Genomic DNA, 27,519 nt, shown 5'->3' with positions numbered 1-27,519 from the left:
TAATTGGAAATCTTTTGAGAGAAGTAAATCGCATTATTTATCCATTGCGGGCTATTATCCTCGTCACTAAGTTGTTATTTCACGAAGTTTCGGCCAACTATTACCTTGGCCTTCGTTAAGAATTTACCTCGACGGGATACGAACTCCGAATCTCTTAACTGCCTCCTCAGCAAATACTGTCTTCTATAGCTGTTGTTGTCTCACAATATGTTCGCCAATTAAAACTTCGGAGCCTCGTAGGAGATGCCCTTTTCTCTCCTCTGCAACCTCTATCTCACAGAAGAGAGTTTGTTTCTGCTTTATCGTTATTTTCATGGCGAGTGCTCGACTGAGCTTCAATCTATTGTGCTCTCTCGCCAAACTTTCACAAGAAACACTCGTCTAGCTGAAAACACTATCAATATTTCCCCCACTCTTTATCTGTGCCTAAACCTAAACGTAGATTCCATGGACAAAGCTTCTTTCTTAGAACTGCAAGCCTGTGGAATTGTCTTCCGTTTTCTTGCTTTCCAGCTGACTACAATTTTGGTTGTCTTCAAGTCTAATGTAAATAAGTTCTTGATGAGCCGTTCCATTTAAGTTTAAATTTACCGAATTCCATTACTAATGATTACTATATTGACCAATTGACTACTGTACATTCTTAACCTTTATCCTCGAGTGGTCTCTGGGCCTTGATATGTCGTTATGTAAAAAAAAAGCCTCTGGCCGGCTTTGGGTAGGTGTGAAACGGCTATCTTCAGACAATGGGCATATGGAACCTTAGAGATTCAACGTTTCTATCAACTGCAACAGACCCCCAAAGGGCGACTAAGGTCGGTCTTATAACTCTACGTTTATTTATTATCTGATCTTCCATTGTCAGATCCGTACCGAATGGTATATATTATTTAATTAATTGGAATTCTTATTGAGATGAGTATTATTTTGTATTATTTATCCATTTATTTATTGCGGACTTCATCTTCTAGTGGATATTTCACGAACTTTCAGCCAACTATTCTTCTGAACTTCGTCAGAGCAATAGTTGGCCGAGACGTCGTGAAACAACAACTATAAGATAGGGATAATAGTCCGCAATAAATAAATATATAAATGGTAATATTTTCCTTCTATATATTCCTTTTAATTGGTTGAAAATAAGCAAACCTTGTTCACATCAGTCAAATAATTTTACATTACGAATGTTTATAAAACAAGAACCAAGTTTGCCCATCTGGAAAAATATCCAGTAAATAAAACTTTGTTTTGTAATCTTTATTTTTCTGCATTTCCATACACCAAAGATGGATATAAATATCACTAAAATATTCGCTGGGTCATAAGCTTCATTTCGGTACATAACATGCCTGGGTAGGTTGCCTTTAGGCTGAGATAATCCGCGCCATACACACACACAAGCAGTAAATCAAACTTACTAATGGAGATAATAACACCGGATAATAATACCGGAAAAATATCCAGTAAATAAAACGTTGTTTAGTAAATCGTTATTTTTGGTATATTTGCATTTTTTTTGCATTTCCATACACCAAACATGGATATAAATATCACTAAAACATCCGCTGAGGCATAAGTTTCATTTCGGTACCACTCGTTCCTGAGTTGGTTGCCAGTAGGCTGAGATAAACCGCGTCACACACAAACAGTAGGAAAATTATAAGATAAATATAACAAAATGAAATCGTTTTTCATTTGTAAATAATCTTTATTTATTTTATATTACCGTATATTTCATCTTATAAGACGACACTTAAAGTTATTAAAATCATATTTAAAAACAATATTTCATAAGATACCGGGTGTTGCAATCTCTAGCCTAGGCTAAACAAACATGGTTTCGTCTTATACAACCAATATATGATAAATTTGTGAACATTTGCTTCAATTCTGTACCCCGTCTTATCTGACAGTCGTCTTATACGCCGGAATATACGGTATATCAATATTTTATTGATAATAAAATATTTCACTTTTTATTTGGAAAATATTATGCTTATAATTCAGCTCCTTGCTTGATTTCGTCGCGGTTCTATTTGAGGCCGATTTTCCGGATCGTACGATTCTGTTTACCAGTTGGTGTTGCAACGGCTCTTAAGGTAACTGGCGATCTTGGGGTGAGCGGCCACACGGGTTCTGAGGGCGATCAACTTAGGGTATTTGCTGAACATCGACTGGTTCTCCATGTGGGGTCCTTCCAGGCAAGAATAGCACATCATATCACAGAACATCATCTGAAGATTAAAAACAGTAATATTTCATAAAGCAACAAGAAGGTTATGTATTTCCGTATATATTTCTCAAGCGTATCTGTAACCTTCCTTTTGATGGCTAAATAAGAAGATATTAGATGTTGTGTTGTAAAAGTGAGGTTTAAAACGGTAAATTACATGTAGGGTTTGTTAAAAAGAACAAAAAAGGTTACTTTTTCATTTAAAGATAACGTTAAAATTTAGGTTGACGTGTAAAGAAAGTAGCATCATAGAAGAAAGTACGTAGCATAAAAGCTAAGGGACTGCAAGGAAACATCAGCAGCAGATTAGGAAAAAAGTAATCTATACAATAAATACTACGCCTCTACTGGCATTTCAATATTTATATGTATATGTATATATATATATATATATATATATATATATATATATATATTGAGTAAAATGATTCATAATTTTGAACTGAAAATCAGTTTCAAAAGGAAAAACAAACAAAATCAATCAGTTTGTACGATCGTTTCGGAAACGACGTTTTTTTATTGAAATAGACAATGTCTTGAACAATAATTTGATAAAAATATTTTTTCTATTTAAACAAAGTCTCCTCATCAGCAGAAAAGTGTGTGTTTGTGTGTGTGTGGGGGGGGGTTTAAAGACAACAAAATAACTAGAATTTTTGTATTAAGGCAGATTTTCCTTTTTTTCTCGCCCGTTTTTAAAGTTTGTTATTATGTCAGTCCATCTATTTCTTGACATGCTGTTAAAGGTTTTATTTATGGCAATTAAGCTACACAGAATATTACGCGTTTCAATCTAGTGAGAATTCGCCACCAGAATGAAACACGGAATATTCAGTGTAACTTAATTAGCATATATAATTACATAACTTATGACCTATCTCTACCTATGTAATGAGCACTTTTAAATAATGAAAATTTATGCATAAAATTATATCATCGTATATTAATTTGTGCAATTAAATGAAGTAATTATATATATATATATATATATATATATATATATAATATATAATCATTACTTTTTTATACCGACAGACACTAGTGTTTCATCATTTCGGGAATTATCAGTGCAAGGTGTCACGATGCCCACCTGTCGGGAGATTCAATCTCGGCACGAAGCACTGGCTGACTCCATTAGCAAGAAACACAACACCCACGCGGCCAAGTTAACTGCGAGAAACCCATTTGAAATTTAAACATTTATTAATCGGTAGTAGTGATCTAACGATTATGACATAATAATCTGCGCGTATAACCTTAAGTGACCAACTTTTAACTTCAACTTAGTTTAATAATAAGTACAGAGTTCGTAAAGGGGCTGACAAAATTATTGCCAGAAATAATTTTTTAGTATCTACATATATACGTAAGCATTTATATAGTTTTATATATATGTATTTTAGCTGACAATTTGGTTATTATTATGGCAGCTGAGGAAGAAAAGTTCGCGTTAGTGTTTTGTATAGGTCAAATGATTATAGTATCTATTCTATATATTTATGTGCTATTCTGGCACCACTGAGCAGATATATAGCGTCTTATGTAGTTTTTGGAATTAGTCCCGATACACAGAACATCTGATTTTATGTTAGATCTAATATATAAAACTCACAATGTTTGTCCGTCTGTCTGTCTGTAAGCTTCCATATTTTAAATATCTATCTCTCCCAAAATTAAAATGCGCAGAGCAACGATAGGGGCGTAAAATGATTGCTTTTTTGTTGTGTGTGGGCCGCTCTTTTATGGGTCTTTAGCAAGTTAAAATAGCTTTTACGGGGTCGAAAATGGGTAAGAATAAAAAAAAGAGCGTCATACATTTTGTACATTATTCTTAGTAAATTTCAATCACTTCATATGCGTGTCGCATTAGTACGGTGGTAACGTTACCAGCTTTGAATGCTACAGTTTTGCTTTCAGTTTCGATTGTAGCTGATGGCATTCAAATAGTTGTCTTTACTTTTTAAATCACAACTCTATAATAAGACAGGGTGGGCACTAGAAAAGCAGGAAATTTGAAGGTCAGCTTAGATCATGGATAAAGTGCGTGATTGCTATTTTTTGATTGGCGCCGTGTGAGTGTTGTGAAAATAAATTGTTGTTTGATGCTGCAGTAAAGTACACAGACGACATTTTGAGTATCTATGAGTATAATATAACATTTTTATTTGAAAAACTTTTTAAAAATTATTCTTTGTAAAAAATAAATCGTTGTTTGACAAATTTCCCGCTTTTCTAGCGACGATACTGTATATACGGAATTTGTACGAATTAAAATATCATATTTAAATGTCTATCACGACCGGGCAAAGTCGGTCCCCCGCTAGTCTATCTATATATCTAAAAGCGAAAATGTTTGCGTGTGTATGTGTGTGTATGTGTGTGTACATTTCCCTACCAAACTATTCTGTCAATTTTCAAGTCTGCAGATTTGGGAAAATCTTTTTAATCGGTTTTCAGCCAGAAATTTGTCAAGCAGCCAAAGTTTAACGATTTGACCTTTGAGAATTCTACAACCCCCCCGCCAATTTTGAGTCTAAACACTTGAAATTTTAGATGTAGGTTACATGGAAATGGATCTAACTTTATAATTTGATTTGAGCTCAAAACAATATATATGTTAAGGAGTCAAAATTGGGGTCAAAGTTTAAAAACATTTTACCTCTGCCGTCTCTACCAAATTACTCAGCCAGCTATTTTATTTAAACATTTGTTATTTTACATAAAATGTATTCAGACATAGATCAGGCTTTTAATAGGTTTATGGCCGATGATGTTCAAGATTAGGTAGCCAAGAAGTTTAATTCCGAAAGTTTGCCTTTTACGATCTCTAGCGAAAGGATGAAACACTGTTGTCTGTAGGTGTTTAATTATTATAGTAAAAAATAATTATGACAGCCCCTTTAAGAAACTCGTTTCTTATCGTTGAGCAATTTCAGTTGAATTAAGTCGGTCGACTTAGCTCTTATGCATAGACCATCCTATAACGATTAGATTACTATCTGACTGACGTAATGAACATTTAAAATAAAAATGTTTAAATTCAACGTTATTTCACGCGGTTAATGGTGGCCGAATGGATACGGTCTTTGCTAATCCAGCCAGAAATGGCTCGTGTTGCCGAGTTCGAATCTTTCGACTGGTGTTAATCGTGATACTCTGCACTAAAGATTCCCGAAAGGATGAGACACTAGCGTCTGTAGGTATTTAATTATTATAGTAAAAAAATAAGTATATATATATATATATATATATATATATATATATATATATATATATATATATATATATATAGGGTGACTACAAAAACGCTGGAAAGAATAAAACACAATGCCTTTAAATGCTGTAGAACTTACGAAAAAAAGACTAAAGACCCCAGTGTTTAATGTGAAGAAAATAAACTATTATGACCAAAGTGTCATTTCATTCAGTCAAAACACTAAAAAACGGGGCCTAATTAGAGTTGGTGCCCATTTTTTGGGGGGCACCCTATATATATATATATATATATATATATATATATATGTATATATATATATATATGTATATATATATATATATATGTATATATATATATATATATATATATATATATATATATATATATATATATATATATATATATATATATATATATATACCCGGCATGATCACGTTGACACACCGGTTCCCGTCAGATTACCGAGGTTAAGCAACGTTGAGTCTAATTAGTACCAGGTGGGTGACCATTTGGGAACTCTAGCCGCTGTATGTACTTTCCGCTTATCCTAGCATTATTTCCAGTCGTCTTGAACCTCCAATTGCCAATAGTACTCCACAATGTCGATTCAGGAGAAGTGTGGCTTGAAATTGTGCAACTCTTGCCACAGAAATTTCACGCACAGGCACCCCTACAGTGGGTATCCATAGTCTGTCAAGACTGAAGGAAGCCATTTGTTGTATATATATATATATATATATATATATATATATATATATATATATATATATATTACTTTTAATTCTAGGTTTATTTATGGTGTCTTTTAAATTTAATAAAAACCCTTCACAATATTTGCTGATGAGGAAACCTTGTTTGTTAAAAAAACTATATGTAGTAATTATTGTCTGTAACTTGCTGTCTACCACAATAAAAACACTGTTTTCCGAAACGATCGTACAAATAATTGATTTTGTTGTTGTTCCTTCTTATGAAACGGATTTTTAATTTAATTATAATTTGATTTTTAAATTACCAATCACATTACTAAATATATATATATATATATATATATATATATATATATATATATATATATATATATAAAGTAATGAGCAGCACATAGGGCCCGAGCAAATCTGGCTGAGCTGCTAGTAATACATAAAATAAGATTGTTTTGAACTTTGATTATTATAAATATCTAAATTAAATTACATTGCCTCTTTTGAGAGCACTATGATAAAATACAGACCTGGTCTCCCATGAAGTATTGATTTCCGCCATTTCGTGAAACGAGGGTTTTCTCCAAGAAAGGTAGAACTCTATTGCAAGTATTCATGTATCTCCATTGCATGTATTGCTGGAAGAAAATACAAAAGAAATTTAGAAAAAAAATTCAAGTTATAAAAGTTCTGATATGTTAAACGTAACTGTATTGCCCAGCATTTACATTGATTGTTAGATATTCAGTCAAACCCTTTACTGCTCCAGTAGATATATCACTCCTAGTGCTATTCTTTACCTATATAAAAGCCAAGTACAGCCAACGATTGAGTACTGTTGCCACCTCTGGACAGGAGTTGCAAGAAGCAGCTTATCATGCCTTGACAGAGTTCAAAATAGACTGCGTAGCTTAGTGGGGGATGCCCTTTCCCTTCCCTGCAACTTCGTTCCCACAGAAGAGACGTTGCGAGCCTGTCTCTGCTTTATCGTTATTCTAATAGCAAGTGCTCATCTGAGCTTCAATCTATGTTCCCACGCCAAACTTTCATGAAAAACACTCGTCTGGCCCAAACCACTATCAATAATTTCCCCCACTCTTTATCTGTGCCTAAACTTAAACGTATATTCCATGAAAAATCTTCTTTCTTAGAATTGCGCGCCCATAGAAGTCTCTTCCGATTGTCTGCCTTCCAGCTTACTACAACCTGATTATCTTCAAGTCCAACGTAAACAAGTTATTGATGAACCGCCCCTCTAACTTATAAAATTCCCGCTACGTACGTTTACTACGCTATAATCAGATTGACTACCTTATCCCTGAGTGGGCCCGGGCCTTGATTAGTGGTGATTCTTGTATTAAAAAAAAACTAAAACAAGTTCTAACAGAATGTTTACAAAATCACATTAAATTGAAAAAACTACATGAGTCAAACTTTTTCATATATATATATATATATATATATATATATATATATATATATATATGCAACTAAAGTTATGAACAGTACATAGGGCCCGAGCAAAGCCGGGTTGAACTGCTAGTAAAATGTAAAGTAGAAAATAAAAAAAATAGAATAATAAGGTGTTATTGCAGTTAATCTATAACTGGACATAGAAAAATATTAATCAGATATTAGTGGATTAAAGTTTTATAAAAAATTACTATAAACCAAAAGATATTGATCAATTTATGTTAAAAATGAAATGTGGGTCTTCAAGATTTATCCTCATCGAAAATTTACAGGGATATTAGAAAAAATGCTTTGATTGGAAAGTTATTTTCCAGATAGCACATGTTGAGAACCTTTGTGCCAAACCAGATAAAAGACTGTTTATATGCCGACGACTATTTCACTGGAAATAAAAGCATCCTCCAAATATTTGAGTGAATAGATATTTTTGTTATAGAAAACTTAGCCACAGAATGAAAAGATATAAAGTGTCGCCCTAAAGGCGACATGATTCCATTTCCGTTTGATGAAAACCGTTAATTATAGTATAATTTCAGCCAGGTTCAATAGACCGTATTTCCCTTCTAATGTCTAGACTAAAAGTTCAAGCTACTTGGTTTAACGTTCGCAGAGAACATGAATTGTAATAGATACAACGAGATCATTGCCAAGGCTGCTGCAAAGAAGGTGGGCTCTGTCTACCATGCTAGAAAGTTACTTACGCCTAAAGTATCCTGTACCTCTACAAAGCCACCATTAGCCCGTATATGGAGTACTGCTGTTACATTTGTGCTGGTGCATCTGCTACTAGTCTCTCACTCCTGGAGAGGATCCAAAAGAGTCGCCAACCTAATAGGTCCCGAATTGTCATCTAAGTTTCAGCCCCTGTCCCATCGACGAAATTTTGCATTTGTCTGCCTGTTTTACAAGTATTTTAATGGTGAATGCTCTGACGAACTACAAGTCCTTGTACCCCCCTCGACGAAAATACCCCTGCCAAACCCGACAAGCAGCGAAACCCCACCCGTACACAGTCGAGATCCCTAGATGTGAGAAAACCTTCTATTCCAATAGCTTCTTCCCCAGAACTGCTGGACTTTGGAATTTTCTTCCGGTTTCCTGCTTCCCAAACTGTACTGACACGCAAAGTTCAAGTGTAATGCGAACAGATATCTCGCTGATAAACTCTCTACCTAATAATCCTTGCAAGTTAGGCCCCTGTATCAAAGTGGAAATGTGCCGCTTTTGGAGTGAAAATGTAATTAAAAAACAGCTATGAATGAAATATTCCAAGAAATTTGATATCTTCCGCGATTCTTGTCTTTAATCCGCTGTTTCTTATCACACCTGGCGATAAATATACTCGTCCAATCCTTTGTGATCATACAGAGTATTATTAGGTTGGTGCAAAAATAATGTCACTTTTGGACGTTCATTTATTTATTTATATAAAAATGACATTACTTTTACGCCAACCTAATATTATAACAAAAATATTGCTACAAAAAGATTTACTGGGCTTATATGAGATTACAATCAGCAGGTCAGCAGTGAATCTTGCAAAGCAAAACAAAAATTGCTTGCGTCTAAATTAATTGACAAGATAAGTATGTGTCGACCGTTGCATATCACAGTAATAAAAATAACAAATGAAAAGAAATATGTTGTACAATCAAGAGTATATTATAGTTAAATTATCATGTTAAAATTACAACCCAATTTTAATTACATTAAAAAGATATAAACGCTGCTTACGTCATACTTGGCATCCATCATGTCACTGCTTCCATTTGTGGGTGATTTCATACCACTTCCGGTAGTTGGGCTATTCATTCCACTTCCGGATCCGCTTCCACTCATGTTGGACTGAGTAAAAAGAAAAAAAATATACTGAGTTGAGTTGATAAAGCAGTTGAATACCTGCACTTCGCTGGGTCAGTATTTCTTTCTGGTATTATCGCCTATTAGATATATAGGAACTTTGCAAAAGATACACGGTTGATATTAGCAGCTATTGTAAAAACGTTTTTTGAAAGAGAAAGTAGCCCTGCTACAAATGCACAGTGCGCGCACACACATTTGACTTACTTTTGTGATACCCGTTTAAACATGCGCTGTGTGGTCTAATTTTTCCCCTCCTCCCAAAAAGATATGAACAATTATAAAAAATCATAAAAAAATTCTAAATATATAAGAAACTGAATAAAGGCTGCATCGTGGAAGGCTACTTGCTTGCTTATGCGTAGGAATACACTAAATGCCATGACTATTTTTATACGCAAAGTTATAAAACGATTACCCAATTAGAATCTTTAAAAGATCCCTTCGTTGGAATGTATGAGATAGCGGGCGAATATCGGCATATATTTTTGCCTCCTCAATTTGAAGTTATTTTTTTTAATTGACGTGAACACTAGAATATTTCAATTAAAAGTCAAATATGGACAGACAAAATTATAGAGGAATAACAGGGGAATCAAATGAGGCTTAGGTTATTTAAACAGTTACATCAAATTTAACTTAAATTTGCAGTTTTTGAAAAAATTACAAGTGCGGACTTTCTTTTTGCCGCCTGTGTATATAACGTCTCGTTTGTTTCTCTTTGTGTATATGGAATGTTTACATATCCACAAACAGCATACATCTTGCCACCGTGACCGTTCATCTTATTTACAACGCCGGACAAAGTGTTAGATTATAACATTGTTAAGAATTAATTAGTTATTATCGATCTGTTTATCTGTTTTTCTATCTATTCAACTGCGGATGTTCTTTTTGCTGGCACTGTATATATATATATATATATATATATATATATATATATATATATATATATATATATATATATATATATATATACATGGCCCCAAACGTCTCTCACACTATTTATTCTGTTTTTCGTATACACTGAGCAACGTTCTAATATATACTTCTCTTATCTTTATAACCCAACTGTTATTGTGTACTTAAAAAATAAAACATCTATTTAAAAGAAGGCTAATATGTCGTATATGTGAATTAATGAGACGACAATGTTAACTCGCTATCTTAGACAAGATGTGTATAATGAAGTTATACACACCGGACAAAACAAGCATCCATTAAATACATGAATCATAATCTCATTCAAAATATTATACTCACCCTGAAGCGTCCGTTCTTCCAGTGGTAGTACCTCATGTAATCGTGCATGATTTCATAGAAGCAATCAGCAATGTAGTCACACCTCATCATGTCCATGTTGGTCTTGCCGTAGAAACCTATTAAGAATAAAATCTTTTAAATAAGAAATATATGTTTTGTAATAAATGACAATTGTATTCTAATCACCGCTAATGTCAATTAGACTGCAAGGGACCGTTATTTAATGTATTTATTTGCTTCCCCACCAAAGCAAATTAGGCACAAGGCCGTTTTTAATGTGGGGTAAAAACCAGCTCCCCTAAAAGTAGGCAAAAAGGGGGCACTCTGGTTACCAAAAATAATAATTGCCCCAGTATAGAGGGCTTCCCCTCCATTGACTGGTACAAATTATCTTAGGTGCATCATCTGCAGAACAGATACTACACTTTGATACCGGCCCGAAGGCCAAGAAATGTGAAAAAAAAAAAAAGATTCCAGAAGGAAAAATGAGATCACAACGCCGCACCCTGACATACGTGATCTCCAAAATTAAAAAGCCACGCAAGTTCTACATGATAAATAAAAACAAAATACAAATCAGTATTAATTCCTAATCTAAAAAAAGCTGTGTCTCTGTTTGTCTGTGTCTCTGTCTGTCTGTTTGCTTCTTTATCTCTATCTTTCTCTATCTGTCTGCCTGTCTGTCTGTCTGTCTCTCTCTCTGTATATATCTATATATATATATATATATATATATATATATATACAGAGAGAGAGAGAGAGAGAGAGAGAGAGTTATCGACGATAATTCTTGGCCTGAAGACGTAATCCCCCAACGCGGGTGATTACGTAAACATGTATGCACATATGTAGCTATCAATGTTTGTATAAATAAATTATATATATATATATATATATATATATATATATATATATATATATATATATATGTTATATACTGAGTTCGTGTAATTCAGTAAATTTTCATATACCAATAGGTTTTAAGCCAGAAATGGTTGACTTAAGGACTCTGTTCTTAAATAAGGATACGAAAATTAGGCGATATATTAATATTTAAATGAGCTTTTCCGTAACCACAACCAATGTAAATATTTCTCGCGTGCTTTTCCCGTTAGGGACCCCCCTTCTTTTCTTTCTATTCAAAAAAAAAAGCTAAATTGCCTGAAGTGTGTTTATTCATAAAGTCTAAAGAAATGCAGGTTTTTGAAAATTTTCAAACGATATAATGTTTGAAATTGTCGAACAGGACATTGAAACAATTGTAACGTAAAATGAAATACACTTTTTGTTGCCATCAAAAACTTGTCTTGAAGTCTTTATTTTGCACACACAGTATATATATATATATATATATATATATATATATATATATATATATATATATATATATATATATACAGAGAGAGAGAGGGAGAGAGAGAGAGAACATGAAAAAAAGTTATATTCATAAATTCATGATGTTGACTATCTTAACATTTATTCCTTTAATTCAGTTGACTTATACACATATTGACAGCATCTGTTTCGTAGCGCAAAATCAATCACTTAATTACTTTATCAAACAGCGAATATATTATGCCCAATTAAGTGATTGATTTTCCGCTACGAAACAGATACTCAAGTGACTTAAAAGAATAAATAAGATGGTCAACATTATGAATTTTGGAATATAACTTTTTGTCATCTATTCTTTATATTGCTCTGTAATTACATTGAGCTTCTTAAATAAGGATTGATAGATATTATAAGAAAATATATTTCTACAGAAATTTATATATATATATATATATATATATATATATATATATATATATATATATATATATATATATATACTTAAACACATAGAGAGCGCCAGACACAAAAAAAATTGAGGTGAAGTATATATAGAAAACAAATAAAAATAGAACGACAATATAAAATATATACTAATAAATATAGAATTAATCCTATATTTAATATGAAGATTGCATCAATTTGGGATGTAGGATAAGTAAACATTTTATACCAAGGTATTTCGAAACCTAATGCTTCTCTTTAGAAAGGCAGATAAGATGCTAGAAAACCTATTGGAGATTCGACGTCTAGCAATAATTATATCGGGAGCGAAATAATGAGACGCGAGACAGAAAAAGGCAATGCATCGAAACTGAGGAGGGAGGGGATAGGAGAACTAGAGTAATTAACACCATTACGGGCGGAAATTGTTGATACTACATAGTGAATATAGAAGATATATATATATATATATATATAAATATATATATATTTATATCTATATGATTATACATACATATACATACACACATATTATTAATATACATGTATACACACACGTACACACACACACATATATATATATATATATATATTAGGAGGTATATTTGGTAAAATAGGGAAAAGTGCTCAATACCTTTGTAGAGCTATATATATATATATATATATATATATATATATATATATATATATATATACTTTTGCATGCAAAATCGGATCCCGCATTTTGCCAATTCCTACCCTCTGATGAGAAGGAAAGTATTGCTTCGAAACTCCGCGGATTAAGGACTATCCACTTATCTAGTGTTTTCCTATTCAGATTAATATTTTTTTTTTAACTCATTTCAAAGTGTTTTATCGAGCTTTTACATCTGGCTAAGATAACATTATAAATCTTAATTCTTTAATATTTATAATATACTTTAATTTTACCATCTTCGATCATTTTGGTAAATTTAATTGTAATTTTTATTTGATATATTTGACACAAGCGAGAACAACGGAGGTGTCTATGCATGCAGGCACACATATGCTCATATATTTGCACGCCAGGGCGGGCATGTATGTGTACCTGTGACCGTTTTCTTTTAAGTACATATGTGTGTACGTGCGCATGTGTGTACCCGTGGTCACGACTGCTAGCTAACCCTCTCCAAACAATTAACAACAAAATAAAAACTAAAAATAAATAAACCGAATCATACCCGCCCCCGCCTCCAAACATAAGCGAAGACCCAACAGCTCAAGACATACTTACCAATAAATCACCTCACCAACGGGACGCTAAAAACTTTAACACTAAGACTCCTTCCTTCATTGTTCCCTTTCTCTCTTCCTCTTCCGCCCTCCACTCTTTCATCCCAACATAGCGAACATTTCTGTAAAAGTCTGAGGACGCTACAGACGGCCAAAAACAACGGCCGTGTAGCCGAAACAATAATGTAACTTAACAGAAAGATACGGTAATAAAAAATAAAATGCATATGCCCTACAACAGTATTGAGCACTTTCTTCAGTTTTCATTAATTACCATCTCCACTATATATATATATATATATATATATATATATATATATATATATATATATATATATATATATATATATAGATAGATATATATTATAGATATATATATATACTATTCATTCCCTGGGAATTTTTACTTAATTTATTACAAGTTGTTTCAAAAGACAGAACAATATTTATCCTGCCGATCTCGTCAGACGATCTGTTTAGTTTGTCTTAGTCCGTTTGACGAGATCGGCAGACTAATTTTTTGTCCTGTCTATTGAAACAATTTATAATGATTTAAGTAAAAATTTCTGAGGTTGAAATAATGCGACGCTAATTGTCTATAAACAAGCGGTTTGAGCACTGTAAATGCAGTGGACAAATGTTTGTTTAAATAGACATGTGGCGAGATAATTTACGGGCGCGGCTCCCGTGGGTCGATCGGTAGAACTGCTGTGTGTTAACGCGATTGTTCTAGGTTCAATTCTCTGCTAGGGAGAGGTGCTAGTCTAGTTGCACTGATGAGTTGTGATACATCGAAACCAGACTGTATGTCGATGACTACAAGTATATATATATATATATATATATATATATATATATATATATATATGGGGCCCAAAATGATCTGGCATACTTTTTAGCCACAAGAAAAAAATCCTAAATATCAATTACATTGTGATTTTTTTTAAAAAATGTACGTAGGATGTTATTCTATTTCAAACCAATACCATCACGAAAAGAAATTAAATGATTCGGGAATATGTCCTTGAAAATATACATAAATATAAATATAAATGAATGTTTGCATAATTAAAATAAAATACGTACATTTAAAAAATATTTTCTTTTTTTTATTGAATCGCTAATTGTATCGGAATTGGGAATTTAGTTGTGAATCAGTAATTATATTGGAATCGAGACACATATAGGAATCGTTTTATCACTAATATAATATATATATATATATATATATATATATATATTATATATATATACAATTATAATTATAATAACCTACAAACACTAGTGTTTTATCCTTTCGCAATCATCAGTCCAAGAAGTGACAATTCCTACTGGTCGGCAAATTCCAACCCAGCAACCAAGTCACCTTTGACTCTATCTGTAAAAGTATTATTACCGCATCACTAACAATTACCAGGGGAATTAACGGAAATTTAACAACTATAAATGCAAAATACGGTCATGACAATAATTTTAATTAGGTAATTAAATTAATGGTTTTAGAATATAAAGTTTTACATACCAAATTCACGGGCCAAGTATCTTGCAATTGCCATTGTTTCGGGCATTTTGTTACCGCCATCCATTTCCAAGACAGGCACGCACATGCTGGGCATATCTGAAAAAAATATGAAAGAAATCATTTAATATTATTAGAAGTTTGTTTGTGTGTTTGCAGGTTTGGTTATTTGTGTGTTCGTTTGCCCGCTAAACACTTTTGTCGGGCGCAATTGACAGAGTACAAAACTCTTTTGAATCTCGTTTATTCATCTCACGTCACTTCCGGTCTGCGCACACGTTTTTCTTTTTATAATTTACGAGCGGGGGAGGGGGACTGTCGTTGCCCGGTCGTAAAAATATGCTTTAATATCGTATTTTAATTCGTCCAGATTTTGTATATATTATTATCGTGTTTTGATTTCAAAAGTAAAAATATATATATGTATATGTATGTATATATATATATGTATATGTATATATATATATTTATATATATATATATATATAATTTAAAGGAGATTAGAACAATAGTCTAAAGCGCTGAGTGTATTTCAATGTAACAGTGAAATTACTAGTTTAATAAAAATACAGGAAAGAGAAAGTGCTCGTTGTAATTTAGATATATAATAAGCTCGATAGGTAAATATCCTAGAGCTAATTCAATATTAAGTAATGTGATTGATAATTTAAAATTTAAAAATCAAATTATAATTAAAAAGCGAAAAATTAAAAGGTAAATTTCTCTATATATTTTTATGTATATACCTGTATATCTATGTATATGCATATATGTGTGTCTATTTTATCATATATATGCATGTATATATTTGAAATGTGGTACTTAAAGCAAACTTATAATTTAAATTTAAATCTATATTTTACTCTATTTCTTTCCTATCTCTAACCCATATTAATTTTCTTATAAATTTTAAATCCAGACCTTTTATTTCAATTTTTTTCAGATACATCTGCCTTACTTTTAATGCTAGGTTTATTTATGGTGTATTTTAAATTTAATAAAAACCCTTCGAAATTTGCCGACGAGGAGACCTTGCTTATTAAAAAATATATGTAATTATTGTACGTAACTTGATGTCTACCACAATAAAAAGCATTGTTTTCCGAAACGATCGTACAGATAATTGATTTTGTTGTTGTTCCTTCTTATGAAACGGATTTTTAATATATATATATATATATATATATATATATATTTATATATATATATATATATATACACTTGTGCCCGATATTATTCATACCCCCCTTGAAAATTGAGTTTATTAGGTGTAACTTTTGTAAGAATTTATTGTTTACGTCCATATTGATACATATTCTTAATAAACCTCTTCTGATCATTTTCGTCATTTTAAAATCTCGGGATACTTGTAATAAAAGAAATATACAGCTATTTATAAAATCTGCAATGTTCAAAAATAATCATACCCCCTTATATTTTCAGTATTAATCGAGTTTCTGACTGTTTGTTTTCTGTTTGATTCTTATTTTGAATGCTTTTATACAACCTTTGATTAATTTCATTTCGTTTTTTGCATTTTTCAGAAATTAAAATGATATCAACTGAAAACCAATAAAAGAATAAAAATTATTAGAATGGGGAAGAAAAAAGAGCTTAGTAATGATCTTAGGACTAAAATTGTGAATTCACATAAGGATGGTTTAGGTTACAAGTCAATTTCCAAGAAATTTGAGGTCCCTACAGCAACAGTACAGAGCATCATCAAAAAATTCCAGAGCCACCACACAACAAACAACTTGATTGGTAGAGGAAGGAAAAGGAAACTGTCTGCTAGAGCCACCAGGAATGTTGTAAGAAGTGTTAATGCAAATCCAACCACCACTAATAAGGACATTTTAGAAAATCTGGAGTCTTCTGGCATAAAAATATCAAGGCAAACATTGCAAAGGACTCTGCATGAAAATGGTCTGAAAGGAAGAAGACCAAGAAGGACTCCATTGCACACCGGAAAACACCTTGCAGCACGTCTAAAGTTTGCTAGGACCCATGTGAATTCTCCAGAGTCCGTTTTCTCAAGTATTTTGTGGACTGACGAAACAAAAATTGAATTGTTTGGCCATATGGATGCTTCTTACGTTTGAAGGAAGAAAGGAGAAGCTTACAACCCAAAGAACACCATACCCACGGTGAAACATGGTGGTGGTAGCCTAATGTTTTGGGGCTCCTTTTCGGCTAGTGGTCCAGGTAGTTTGGTCAAGATAGATGGAACCATGAAGAAGGAGCAATATTTGGAGATACTCCAGAAAAACATTAGACAGGATGCGGAGAAGCTCCATTTAGGACCAAACTGGGTCCTTCAACAGGATAATAATCCAAAACATACTGCCAAAATAGTCAAGAAATGGTTTGAGGATAATCAAATTAATGTTTTGGAATGGCCTAGCCAACGTTCCGACCTGAACCCTATCGATAACCTCTGGCACATATTGAAAACTGAGGTTAAAAAGCGGAAACCTAGAAATTTGAGGGATTTGGAGAACTACTGCATTGAAGAATGGTAAAAAATCAGTGTTGATGCTTGTAAAAACCTTGTTGATAAATATCCCAAACGGTTACAGGCAGTTATTAAGAATAAAGGGCATGCTATTGACTATTAGTAAGAGAGGTATGAATAATTTTGAACTAGTGCCATTATTGTTTTTCTTTGTATAATGTTTCAAACTTGCATAATTTATTTATTTGTTGAGTTTAAATTAAATGCTTATGCTTGATTTATTGTTTGAAATCCCTTTAATATTGTCTACCTTCTGGTTTGAGCAATATTCTTATAGAAATCTCAAAGATCCGAGGGGTATGAATAATATCGGGCACAAGTGTATATATATATATATATATATATATATAGGTGCCATGAACTGGAATCGAAACTGAAAGCAAAACGGTAGTATTAAAAAAAGCTGGCGACATTATTAATTTACCAACGTAACACGCATATGAACTGATTAAAAATAAACTAAGATGAACAAGGCCGCTGGAAAAATGGTGGGATCTTTCTATCGATCCGTTAAATATCTCACTGCTGATGCTATTCTCTATCTATATAAGTGCCACGTACGTCCAAGGATGGAATATTGTTGCCACATCTGGGCAGTAGCTATTAGAAAGGACTTGTCCTGCCTTGATAGAGTTCAAAATAGACTTCGTAGCCTCGTAGGACATGTCCTTTTCTCTTCCTTGCAACCTCTATCTCACAGAAGAGATGTTGCGAGTTTGTCTCTGATGTATCGTTATTTTCATGGAAGGTGTTCAACTGAGCTTCAATCTATGGTCCCCCCTCGCCAAACTTTCACAAGAAACACTCGTCTAGCTGTACACACTATCAATAATTTCCCCCACTCTTTATCTGTGCCTAAACCTAAACGTAGATTCCATGAACAAAGCTTCTTTCTTAGAACTGCACGCCTGTGGAATTGTCTTCCGTTTTCCTGCTTTCCGGCTGACTACAATATGGTTGTGTTCAAGTCTAACGTAAATAAATTCTTTATGAGCCGTTCTATATAATTTTTAAAATTTACCAAATTTTCATTACTAATGATTACTATATTGTCCAATGTCTACTGTACACTCTTTAACCCTTATCCTTGAGTGGCCTCTTGGCCTTGATAAGTGGTGATACCTATGTAAAAAAACGTACAAAATGTATGAGGATTTTTGCAATTCTTACCTTTTTTGACCCCTAAAAATAGTTTATCCGACAAAAGACCGATAAAACAACGGTCTATAAAAAAAATCATTTGAGACCCTTACCCCCATTCTGCAACTTTCAGTTTCAGAGAAGATAGAGTTTAAAAATATGGAGATTTTATATATTAGACAAGCGGAGTGGGAGGCTCTTCTCGGCAGTAAAATGCAGTTAATATATATTAATTCGTCCAGATTTCCTATATATTATTAGTCGTTATTTCAAAAGTTAAAAAAAAATATTTTGGTGTCATCAACTAGACACGAAACAGAAATCAACATTGTAGCATTTAAAGCTAGTAACGTTACCACTGTACTAACATGACACGCATATGATCTAATGAAAGATAAAAATTAAATTAACTAAGATGAATATACAAAATTTGTAAGTTTTTTTTTTTCACTTTTGTCCCATTTTTGGCCCCTAAAAAACTATTTAAACCGGCTAAAGACCCATAAAAGAACGGTCTGTAAAAATCCGATAATTTGAGGCCCCTATAGCCGATCTGGGACATTTAGTTTCGGATGAGATCTAATTTGAAAATATGGATGCGGACAAACATACATATATTTAGCCTTTTATATATTAGATTTTCTCTTTTCTTGCCGTGACGTCATTTCGCACCCGGCTCGGTCATTTGCATACAGCTTTCGTACACGCGTCCGCGCTCTGTTACGAGTCAAAAGTAGTGTAATTCTCTGGGCAGAGTGGATTCGAACGAGTCATTCTTTAAGAATTCCAGGAAAAGTAAAAAGTAATTGATGTCATATACTGAAACAAAAAAATCATTCGTAATATTTGGATTCATCGGACTACTGTTTCTATCCTGAGTGTTATTTTTACAATAGTCCGATGAATCAAATAATGAAAATAACCAATCTTCATCTAAAAGCATTCAGAAACGTCATAACAAATTCATAAAATTAAATTTATTACATATAAAACCGGAAACAATATTTTTAAAACACTTGTCGTGATACTACCTATCTTCCATACGGCTTATATTCTTACTTCGTATGTAGTTTGCAAATGGACACAATATACTCTAGCGCCCCGCTGACTTGGAATAGTGATCCTGCGTGGTATTATTCTTTCTTCTCCAGTGCTGTCAGCCTACCCGTTTGTTTGCAACTCATTGAAGATGACTCGACGCAGATCGAAACGTTTAAACTACTCATGTTATTTTTTTTCACACAAAAAGGTCATTATAATATGAAAAAAATAAAAAGATATTATTAAAATAAATCTATGTGAATAGTGACCCTTTTTTTCTCCAGTGTTCTTTATAACCTGTTAATTCGAAGCTGATTCGACATCGGATCGAAAACGTTCGTGATATCTATGAAACCCATATAAGTTTGGGGGAATTTTCATACGAAAAATAATAAGAGTAATCAAAAAAAAAAAAGGAATCAAAAAGATCTCTGTTATGTGTGCCTATGTGCATGTTTTTTTACATGGTAGTCACCACTTATCAAGGCCCGGAAGTCATTCGGGGATAAGGGTTATTGCGTGTACAGTAATCAATGGGATGATATCGTTAGTAATGGCGATTTGATAAAGTGTCTTACTTAAGGGGGAGGTTTATCAGGAAATTTTATGTTGGACTTGAATACATCCAGGTTGTAGTCAGGTGGGAAACAGGCAAACGGAATAGAGTTCCACAGGCGTGCAGTTCTAAGAAAGAAGCTTTGTTCATGGAATCTACGTTTTGATTTAGGCACAGATAAAGAGTGGAGAAAATTATTGGCAGTGGTTTCAGCTAGAGTGTTTTTCGTAAATCTGTGTGCGTCATCACGTTGATACACCGGTTCTCGTCAAATCACAAAAGTTAAGCAACGTTGAGCCTGTCTAATACCAAATGGCTGACAATTTAGTATTAGGCGCTGTATGTGCTTTCTACTTATCTCGGCAATATGTCCAGTCGTCCATAACCTCTACTTGCCACTGGTATTTAATAACGCCGACACAGGAGAGGTATGCTTGGAGATTGCGAAAATCTTGCAACAAAAATTACACGCGCATGCAACTTTACAGTGGATATCCATAGTTTGTCAAGACTGAAGGGAACTACCGTATGTGTGCATCATATTAATACAGATATAAAATTATTTTGAAACGTAATACTGAGCGTGAAAAGGGCAGGGACAACAATAACAACAACAAAAAAAAAGATTATAAATACCATTCCTGTATTTGTCCCATTCGTTGAACTCGAACCTCTTGTCCATGTATTTGACGCTGGCAGCGGCGAACATCATACGAAGAATCTCGGCACGTCCGCGGCCATTGAAGTAATACAGAGTGTAGGAAGGCATCTTGGATGAGTTTGTTTGTCCGGTTGTCTGAGAAAAGCAAGAATATATGCAACGTGTTGCTTGACTCGAATTTCCGACTGGGTACCGACTGCACAAACGCTCTGCCTTTTATATTTAACTATCGACTCATATGTTTTGGTAGATTCGCAGAACTTGCGGTTGGCAGGTACCCAGACCAAGGATACGTATTTAATTTGGACGTGCACCGACATGTTAGTTGGCAACGCTTTCTTTTGTCCAAGGGTAGATGCATCAGAGGGTAATTATTTCATTGAATCCAAGAAACAATATAAACAACCTTTTAATGTAAATGCAGAATTAATTATGCAATTAAGAACGTGTTTGCTTCTAACCATGAAAAGCAACAAAGCGTTTTCTGTTGTGAAAAAAGTCGGTGAAAATAAAGTCCAATTTTGATCCCGAATGCATAGATTGAACTCTGTATAAAGTTTTTTTTAAACATTCCATACAGTCTATTATGTACCCGGAATTGTCTAGAAGTTTTATTTATTTCATCTTTATTTAAAAACTAGATTTTTGGGGGTCTTTTTATTATATTCCTGAACTTTTGAGATGAGGATCAATAATTTGTATTATTGGGATTATTCGAACAACTGTATTCTGTTTGAGTGTTATTCGCACAATGTTTCGGCCGATGCACCTCCGATCTTCTTCAAGTAGACAAAATTTAATAGTTTTGATTATCTATATACAGGGAGCCCCAATAAAATCTATACACTCTTTAAATTATCTTAACTTCCTACATGAATACACTATCCCACATTCCCGAGTGATTTTTAGGAATAAAGAATGGCACTTCCAGCAGGATGGAGCACTTCTCCACTATCATCATGACGTACGGGCATATCTTGATAGTCACCGCCTAAAAAGATAGTTAGGACGAAGAGGAAGTATTGAGTACTGTCCAAGCTAACCGGATTTGTCAGCCCCTCCCCCATTGATTTTTCCCTTTTTTGGTGTGGTGGTGGATGGGCGTGTGCATGTTAAACACAGGGTTAACACCACAAAACGAGGTACAATGGATAAGTTGAAAGTAACTATTGAAAGAAGATAAGTCAGCATACAAATTGAACTGGTTAGGAATGTTTTCGAATTAATCAGTGAGCGTTGTCAGATGTTCATTAACCACAATGACCACTAATTTGAACATTTTCGATAATTAACGGGTTTCTATATTTGTTCACAGTATTTTAATTTATGATACTTTTCTTTCTTATAAAGGTTAGGTTTATGGTCATTTAAAGAGTGTATACCTTTTATTGGGATACTCTGCATTAATAGGATGGGGTATGTGCTATTTATTTTGTGTGTCACGTTTAAATTTCAGTGACAGTCATTTAATTGTTATCTATTTTTATAAATAATTTAATTAATGAATTCTTCATAAGTTTTGGTCTCGGTTTCGATTATAGCTGATGGCACTGAAGTCATCTATTATTTTTATAAATAATTTTACCAAAAATTCTTCGTAGGTTTTAATTTCGGTATTGAATATGGCTGAGGGCATTTGTATACTACAGGGTGGTCGCTAGAAAAGCGGGAAATTTGTCAAACAACTATTTATTTTTACAAAGAATAATTTTTACACTTTTTTTCAAATAAAAATGTTATACTCATAGATACCCAACATGTCGTCCATACAGAAATTTATTTTTACAACACTCACACGGCACCAATCTAAAACTAGCAATCACGCATTTTATTCATGATCTAAGCTGACCTGAAAATTTCCCGCTTTTCTAGCGACCACACTGTATTTTTTATAAAAAAAAAATTCTCAAGAATTCTTAAATTTGGATTTCGGTTTTGATTATAGCTAATTTTTATAAATAACTTTGCAAAAAATTCCTCATTCGGTTTCGAGTATTGCTTATGGCACTTACGTTATCTATTTTTTCTAAAGATCTTTATCAAGAATTCTTCAGCGGTTTCGGTTTCGATTATGGCTGATGAATCTCACGTCATTTTTTTATAAAAAAATTAAAAGATTTTTTTTATTAAGTTTGGTTTTGGTATCGTTATATAACTGATGGCACTCAAGTCATTTATTTTTTTATAAATAATTTTACCAATAATTCTTCATAGGTTTTGCATTTGGTTTCAACATAACTGAAGTCATCTGTTATTTTTATAAATAATTTAATTTCATAAGGTTTTGCGTCGTTTTTGATTATAACTGATAGTATTTAAGTTATAATATATATATATATATATATATATATATATATATCGGAAGTAGAGTGAAAAGCATATCTTATTTTTCTTTTATTAATATTATTGGAATCTTTTCTTTTTCCTTGTACACATTTTTGTGAATTAATCCATGGATTTCTGCCTTTGGATTTTTATGTACCGTATTCTTCCAATTACGGGATTTTCTTGGATTTTACTTGTACAAATGGAAATTCTTTTAACTTTCTTGAAGTTTTCCATTTGGAAAAATCCAGTGACGGTAAACAGTCACTGGATTTTTTATCTTCCACCAGCCTATCCATTAATGTGTAATCACCTTTTCTTCATCATATTCCCTCTGCTTCACGTTTTTTGTTTTCAAGTAAGATCTTTGATTACTTGTTGTTTCATCAAATACTTCTGCATGCAAAATCCGATCCCGCATTTTGCTAATTCCTACCCTCTGATGAGAAGGAGAGTATATCTTTGAAACTCCGCGGATTAAGGACTATCCATTTATCTAGTGTTTCCTTTTCAGATTAAATATCTTTTTAACTCATTTCTAAGTGTTTTTAACATATTTTATTAACTGTTTGTTCATATATATATATATGACTCTCCACCTCTCGGACTCTAGCTCCATATCACATTTGAAGGGACACGGCTGCCACCATTCGGAATTTCAAAGAATTATGGTAGAAAATACAAGAGTATTGCAGAGTGAGAGAAATGTAAATAGGCTAAGAATACTCGAAGCATAGTACATTAAAACAAAGAAGCCCCAATTAAATACTATTAATTATGAGTGCAGCCGGAACGTTTTGAAATGTTTGGGATAAATTTTTGAATATGTATATATGTGTTTGTATATATAAATGTGTTTAATATATGTAAAAAAATAAAATAAAATAAAGTACGCCCAGCTAACTTGTAGCAAGGTACCACGTGACTGGAAAAAATGTATATATACGTAAATTAAAAAACAATTTCTACATTTATTTCTACAATATACCTGAGGATTATAGAAGTACTTCTGCCGAAAGCGCTCGCGATTATAGATCCAACATTTACAATTTCGAGAAGAACACAAAAAGGACTATTCGGAGATTGGAGTAGATAAAAAGGAAAATTGTAAAACAGAATAACTCCGTGCTATTCAATAATATTTGTCTCAATTAGAAAATGCTGCCTATATATATATATATATATATATATATATATATATATAATTTTTACTTTCAGTTTCGAGTCAAGCTGATGCACCCAAGTCATATGGATATATTTTTTATTTTTGAAATCGCGACTTTATAATATACTAGCAGAACCTATTAACCGGCGTTGCCCGGTGTTATTATGCCTCACACCCCCTGCGTAAAAAATTAAAGTACTTCTGTTTTTGCTGTCGTTGTTGTTGTTGTAGCCCAACCAGCAACCTCCTCACATTAAGGACGACTTTCAAAACGGAGACCATCACCATTCTTATGTTAAGAACGACTTTCAGAATAAACATCCCCTTTGTGAATGGGGGAGCGGTTGTTCATTTTATGTATTTTTGACAGAATTATATTTCACTGCAAATTTATTAGGGTTGTGATGTATGTGCGTTTAAACATAATTAAAAGTCTCTAAATTACACTCAGGTATCTTTCATATATACATAAAAGCAAACAACAATTAAATTTTGGCTTGTGATCTACGTGAGTTTATAAATATAAGTAAAATATTTAATATTAGTTATTACCCTTCCGAGCCCACAGATTGAAAAAAAGTTGTCACTCTTAGGATTAAATCTAGTGTTTTATTGTAACGAATGAATGTGTCAAAAATATCGTTCTGCATGTACATTAGATAGTGGCTAATAGTGCAGACATAATAAATGTGTATGTGGCATCTGTTGTGGTAAACCTACAGTATTTGGGTCCAGACGGGAAAATGCGACGTTTTTATTATATATAGGGATAAACATTGATAGAATATTGACTATAATATTATATACAAATGTTGCAAGAATTAAAATACTATATTTAAACGTACTTTACAATAGGGCTGAATCGGGCATCCCTGCTAGCTTAGATAAATACTTTTGCAGTTTTAAGAAAAGCGCTACAATAATATCAGCCCAGGGAATTGCCTTCGTAACGAAACCGGTCATAATAATAACGTGGCATTGCCTTTTAATTTCCAAAGTTAATGCGTCAATTGTTCTTGGTCTGGAACAATAAATGTTGTCTTTGTGACATCTTCACAAAAAGAAATCCGTGGGCGTGAGGTATTTAGGAACAGCATAGTACAGGGTTGAACGATAGAAGTGTTGCCCTACACATCTACACCTTTATTTTAAAACTTTTATTAAAAAAATCAATGCAGGTAACTTAATTATGTTGTAGAGCTGACATTTGTTCAATGTAGCCGCCCTCGATATGGGTCTGGAACTGGGAGTTTCTTTTTTTCTACTAGCGCAGGCGAGAGCTCAGAAAATACTCGGTTGGCTTTGATGTTGTAAGAGTTAATGTTGGTAATGTTCTCGACGTATGACGGGTTCACGTCAGGGACGAAAGCGGTCCAGTAAGAGAAGGGTACAAATTCGTAGTATTCCTTCTGAAACCAAGCCTGGGGCTCGTTGAACTTGTGGGCCGACGCCGAGTACTGCTACACACACAATGTGTCAAGTGCTTCTTCATTACACCAAGGAAACCCCACATTTTTCAACACATCCATTTGATTTTTTGTGTTTGTGATTACATAATGGTGTTATGAAGGTGGTGGGGTGTGTCATAGCATCGATCTGTCTCTATCCCTTTCTTTTCCTCCTCATTCTCTTTCTCCCCTCTTGCGTTTTAGTTTTTGTATAGCTAACCCCCCCCCCATGGCTGGTTGCAAAAGGGCATATAATAATGAATTAACTTGTCTTTTATTTAAATTTTCTACCAAGTTTTAAGAACAAAAATACTTAATGCTTCCTTTGATTATATTAAATGATGTCTTCGATTGTTTTTTATTAAAAATAAAAAGAGAGACAATTATTCAAACAGCACTTTAAGTACTTTTTTGAAATCTTCGAGTGTTTGGAAAAGCCAAATGTTACAAGAATTATGTTCATTTTTTTTAAGAGTACTCTGAAATTTTCATAGTTTTTTAAAGAAAAATTATGCTATTACATTTCGAATATTCTCTGAAATATTTTATGATTTCTAAAGAAATATTATTTGACTAATTAAAGAAATTTTCCTGAATTCAAGATGATTTTTAAAGAAAGAATTATTCGAGCGAATTCTTTAGTTGAAGGTTTATTTGATATTGGACCTTATGATAGGGGTCCCTGAAATATTGACTGAGGAGTATTTACGAAAAATTGAATTAATTCTTGAGCAGAAAAGATTTCCTCAGTCTAGAAATATCTCTCTTTAATTAAAATTTTAATTTTCTCAAGCTGTTAACTATACAGAACTGGTCGTTAACTAATATAACTGGCCCTGTCGGTGGGGCATTAGAATACACCGACTGCCCCCCTGCAGAGGGTAAAAGTCCCTCAATAGGGGTCCTGGATATGACCTTAAACTATATCTAGTGGTGAGGCCCCAGCTTGTGGGCTTTGGGGAGTGTGGAGCAACCCTTTAATTACCATTGCTCCCAGGTCCACTCTGACCCGGAGCGGTAGTACCTGTTAGGGTTCCAACTATGGGTTAAATAGAAACCGACTTGAAAACAACAAATATATTCTATTAAAAAATCTTTCTTCAAAATCTTTGGATTCGGCATTTAATAACCCGAAAAGGGTTGATATGCCGTAAAACAAAAACAACCAACCAACCAACCAGCTAATATAACTCCCAGGTGTAGCGGGAGTGTATTAATTCGAAATAATTTTTGTGAGTAATCTTAGAAAGAGGGTTGTTTTTTAAAATAATAAACTAATTACTTTGAAAAAAAAGTTGATTAACGTGAAAAGTTTCTGAATTCGAAATGACCTTAATAATGGTCTATGAGAAGAAATGATTTATAAGAA

The 27,519-nt window shown here is 33.1% G+C and overlaps 1 protein-coding gene across 1 annotated transcript; it reads right to left on the bottom strand.

Moving 5' to 3' along the window:
- Window positions 1-1,701: 1,701 nt before the first annotated feature.
- Window positions 1,702-21,412, bottom strand: LOC145265691 (S-crystallin SL20-1-like). The gene is made up of 6 exons (XM_080121750.1): window positions 21,188-21,412; window positions 15,303-15,398; window positions 10,748-10,863; window positions 9,359-9,469; window positions 6,682-6,789; window positions 1,702-2,234 (listed from the first exon to the last, which is right to left on the bottom strand). Exons 1-6 carry the CDS (start codon window positions 21,318-21,320, stop codon window positions 2,070-2,072), a joined length of 729 nt encoding a protein of 242 aa, XP_079977876.1. The 5' UTR covers window positions 21,321-21,412; the 3' UTR covers window positions 1,702-2,069.
- Between the last annotated feature and the right edge of the window lie 6,107 nt (window positions 21,413-27,519).

Source organism: Euprymna scolopes, chromosome 40 (genome assembly GCF_053919585.1).
Source record: "Euprymna scolopes isolate OS-2025 chromosome 40, ASM5391958v1, whole genome shotgun sequence".
Classification (NCBI taxonomy): Eukaryota; Metazoa; Mollusca; class Cephalopoda; order Sepiida; family Sepiolidae; genus Euprymna; species Euprymna scolopes.
Note: the sequence above shows the minus strand (reverse complement) of the source record. Positions and strands in the feature narration are given on the sequence as shown.